At 48.5% G+C, this 3,694-nt stretch overlaps 1 protein-coding gene across 1 annotated transcript in view; it reads left to right on the top strand.

Annotated features, from left to right (window-relative positions):
• LOC105853499 (transcription factor 7-like 2) overlaps window positions 1-695 on the top strand; it is a 1,786-nt gene extending 1,091 nt beyond the window's left edge. The window contains exon 3 of the mRNA XM_012723459.1: window positions 577-695. Within this exon, the coding sequence (XP_012578913.1) occupies window positions 577-695 (119 nt within the window). The remainder of the gene's footprint in view (window positions 1-576) is intronic.
• Window positions 696-3,694: the final 2,999 nt, after the last annotated feature.

Here is a 3,694-nt window from a genome sequence, read left to right as displayed (position 1 = left end):
GCCCGAAACTCTCCAAACTTTTCTGCCTTTTGTGGACGGGATTTGTTTGCACTTCGCCATGTTCTTGCTTTCAGTTTGCTGCCTCGTGATGTTGGGGAGACCTTTCTTTCCAAGCAGGGCTTTGTTGGGGGGGGGATCAGGAGAACTTTCTTTTTTTGCGCTGATTCCCCCTCCCCTTTGGGGGTGTTGTTTGTTTCTTCACCCTGGGAAGATGACTGTGTGGCTCTTTCTTTTCTCCCTCTCTCCCACTCTTCCTTCCCTCTTCTGAGGCGTCTTGGGCTTTCCCCGGTTAACCCCTTGGCTGCCGCGGACGCTGACCGGGCTGCGCCCGGCGCGCGGGGTAGAGAGTGGATTTTCCTGCAGGCGTTGGACTTGAGAACTAGCGAGCGCGCGGAGCCTGGGGCCCTGGAGCAGCGCCTCGGCTTTCCTTTTCGGCCGGCTGTTTATTTAGCTTTCTAGTGGCGACTGCAGACTCTCAGCCATCCTCTCCCTTTCCCCTGGAGGGTCACGCTTCCCAGACTGGCCCCTTGGCTAACTTGGGGGGCACCGGGCGCCCATTCTTTGGCACCTCCGCAGGGCCGCGAGCGCCCTGGGCTGCCCGGCTCGCTGGTTGCCGGCTCTTCCCGACCACGCGGGGTTCTTGGTTTGTGTGCGGCGGGGATGGCCTCCTCCGAGCGGACTCGATGTTTTTCTAGGGAATTTTGGTGCCGTGAGATTTATAGTAGGATCTGCTCTGGTTGCTTCCGAGAAGGCCGTTCGGGTCCTGAGGGGCCTGAGACCCGAGTATATTGCGCACAAGGGGGGTGCGGAAGGTGAGGGAAGGCCAAAGGCACCTCTCTTTTAAGGGAGTGGGCTACTGATCTCAGGCCACCCAACCCAACTTTGGGGGCTCTAGGACTGTGCGGGGTGTCTGGCTAACCCGGAGGAGGAGGGGGGGGCTTCCCGCAGCGGAGTTCTGCGCCCACCCCTGACATTTGTTAGTAAGAGTCATCCCCTCCCCCTACCGGCCTCTGCCCCCTGCCCTGGCCCTGAACCCCTTCCCCGGTCCCACTTTCCTCCCCCAATCCTGCATTAAGAATCTAGACCCATGCTTTTCACGTTTGTGCCCGGTTTCCCGGGATTGTCATTTTGCACTTTCTCGGGCTTGATTCCCCCTGCTCCTTATTTACACACACTAGTTTTGTGTTTTCTTTTTTGGTAACTCGAGATAGCCATTTGAAATAATGCACCCACTGTTGAACTGCCGGGAATTCGGTGCTCATGGCCGAGGGCTTGACGGATCCGATCTACAAGTGTTTTTAGGCATTAAAATATTAACTATCAGGTTTGACTTGTTCTTTTGGCCCTGGCAAAAATGGCAAGGGCATGCTAGACCGGTCATTTTTTTATGGCTAGGAAAGAGAAATTGTTATTCCCCCTCCCCTGCGCCCAGGCCACTGCAAGCTTGGGAGGCTGTAACAGCATTTCAGCGCGAACTCCTCTTGCAGGGCCGGATCTTTCAGGCTGCAGGGCCCGGGGTGTGGGGTTGCAGCTCTCGGGGAAGCACCGTCCGGCCCCCGTTGTATTTTTCTTGGGAGCTTGTGGGCATTTTAAACCGGCGGCATTCGGCTTCAGGATCCGAGGGTTTGTGTACCAACCAACCCGACCAAACAACATTCCAAAGCAACCCTGAGAATTTCTTCCTCTCCCCCCTCCCCCTATGATGATGGAAGCCTCGCTGGTAATATTTTAAACTCCACTTAGCCATCTGAAAGGCCATCTGAATATTGAGCTTTGATGGCGGGTTTGCTGGCTTCCTAGACTCTTTGCAGAACTCCCTGTCTGTGACCGCTGGCGGTCTGGCCGTGCTGTCTCCTAAAACTTGAACAGTTAGTGTTGTGCTGTAATTAGGAAACAGGGAAATTGTTAAAGGCAAATAAATGATTTCCCGGTGCGAAAAGGAAGGCTTCCAACGTTTTGTCCCCTTTGTGGGCATTATAGGAATAGACGGCGTCTAGTTATTTTAATTGTGGACATAGCGGGTGGCCTTGGGCTGTGCCATCAGACTGAGCCTGAGAAGACATTTCTGAACTCAGTAGGCAGTTTTAGTATTTGCATGGCAAACTCCCAGGGACACCTGTGTGCACCGCCCCTGCCTCCTGTCTGTCTGTTACCTGGGTTAGATTGCAGTGCCCCCAAATTAAAGGTATTTATTTAGGCCGCTAAGCAGAGCAGTGGCAGTGAGGATGGGAGGCTGTTGTGTGTCACTCCTGACGTCTTGGATCAGAGGGCCAGCTTGCAATTCCAGATTTGATACAGCTGATACAGCTGCCGCAGGAGTCTATAGGCAAGATAGCGGTCTTTTCATGCTCATCTGAAATTCTTAGTGCTTCATAGAGAATGTTTGGAGAACAAGGTGTAAAGACAAATTAGCTGTTTGCTTTATTCTTCTCCCGCCCCTCCTTGGTGGTGGTGTTGGCTTCATTTTTCTGCTACTTCTCCGTGTACCTGGAAGCAGCTACATCCTTTAAAAAAGCAAACTCTTTCACCGAACCCCTGCTTCTGCTTTTCTGTGTAAACATGGAAAGAACCAAGGAGTATCCGTCGGCTTAGGGTGAATAATACTTTATCTGAAGAATAATGCTGACATTGCTGAAGATGTCTTGAAACTTAATCGGAATAATTTTATATTGAAATGACAAAGATGTTGGCTTAAGAGATTTGATGTAGTCTTTGCCACAGTGATAGGAATGCCTTTTAAAAGGACAGATTTGAAGGCCAAAATGCATTGAGAGCTCTTGTTGAGTAGATGGGAAATGATAGAACTGCAAATATTAGAATTGTGGTAACATTTGTATACTAAAGATAAGAATCCTGTTACCGTATTAAAGCAGAGAGGGAAAAGTAGTTTACATTTCTTTTTTCCTCTTGCCAAACACGGGAAATAGGAATATAGGGTCAAAATTCCAGTCAGGTCTGAAGTTTCTGCTTAAGGACTTGCCTGTGAGACCTTTTACATCTTCTTTTACCCTCAGTTATTTGCTTTTCAGCTGAGCTGTTTGCTACTAGGCTGAACAAATAAATAAGTAGCATCTTGAATTCATTTTTGAACTTGGAATCCAGCATTTAAAGGAAACCAAGAGGGCCCTATTCATGGGGGTTTTATTTAGCTGGGCAATAACTTCACTTTCTGGCTTGTGAAAATGGATGTTTTTTGCTTACTCGAACAACCGTAATCCCTCCTAATACAAAAGATTGAGACCCTGGCGTGTGAAGGGTTAATGGTGGTCCTTCCCAGTGGTCCTCCCATCCCCCACCTTCACCCCTGATTGTTTTGACAACACTTTTCAAAGTGTGACATTCCAGGTCCCTACATAACAATGTAATATTACTGTAATTACACAGGTCATTACATTTTAAATAGAGAACAATAAAATGCTTATCGCCCTGAAAAAGAACAGGTGTTCTTGCCCTTCTTTGGTATTTATGCTAATTGTTTTTCATCTCCTTCAGAAATATTTATGGCGAACATATTTAGATTTCAATCTCAATGCAGCAGTATTAATTCTGTGCTAATCTTTATAGGTTGGGGTTTAATGTTTCCAGTCTGGATTATGGGCTCAGCCTTCACCCAATAAGTCATATTTTAATGATTACAAATTTAATATGCCAGCGCTTTGCAGTTTGTTGAAATGAAAGCTTTCTGACACCGCCC

Source organism: Condylura cristata, unplaced genomic scaffold (assembly GCF_000260355.1).
Source record: "Condylura cristata isolate star-nosed mole 26May11 unplaced genomic scaffold, ConCri1.0 scaffold00011, whole genome shotgun sequence".
Taxonomy (NCBI): Eukaryota; Metazoa; Chordata; class Mammalia; order Eulipotyphla; family Talpidae; genus Condylura; species Condylura cristata.
The sequence above is the reverse complement of the archived record's forward strand: the minus strand, read 5'-3'. Positions and strand labels throughout refer to the sequence as shown.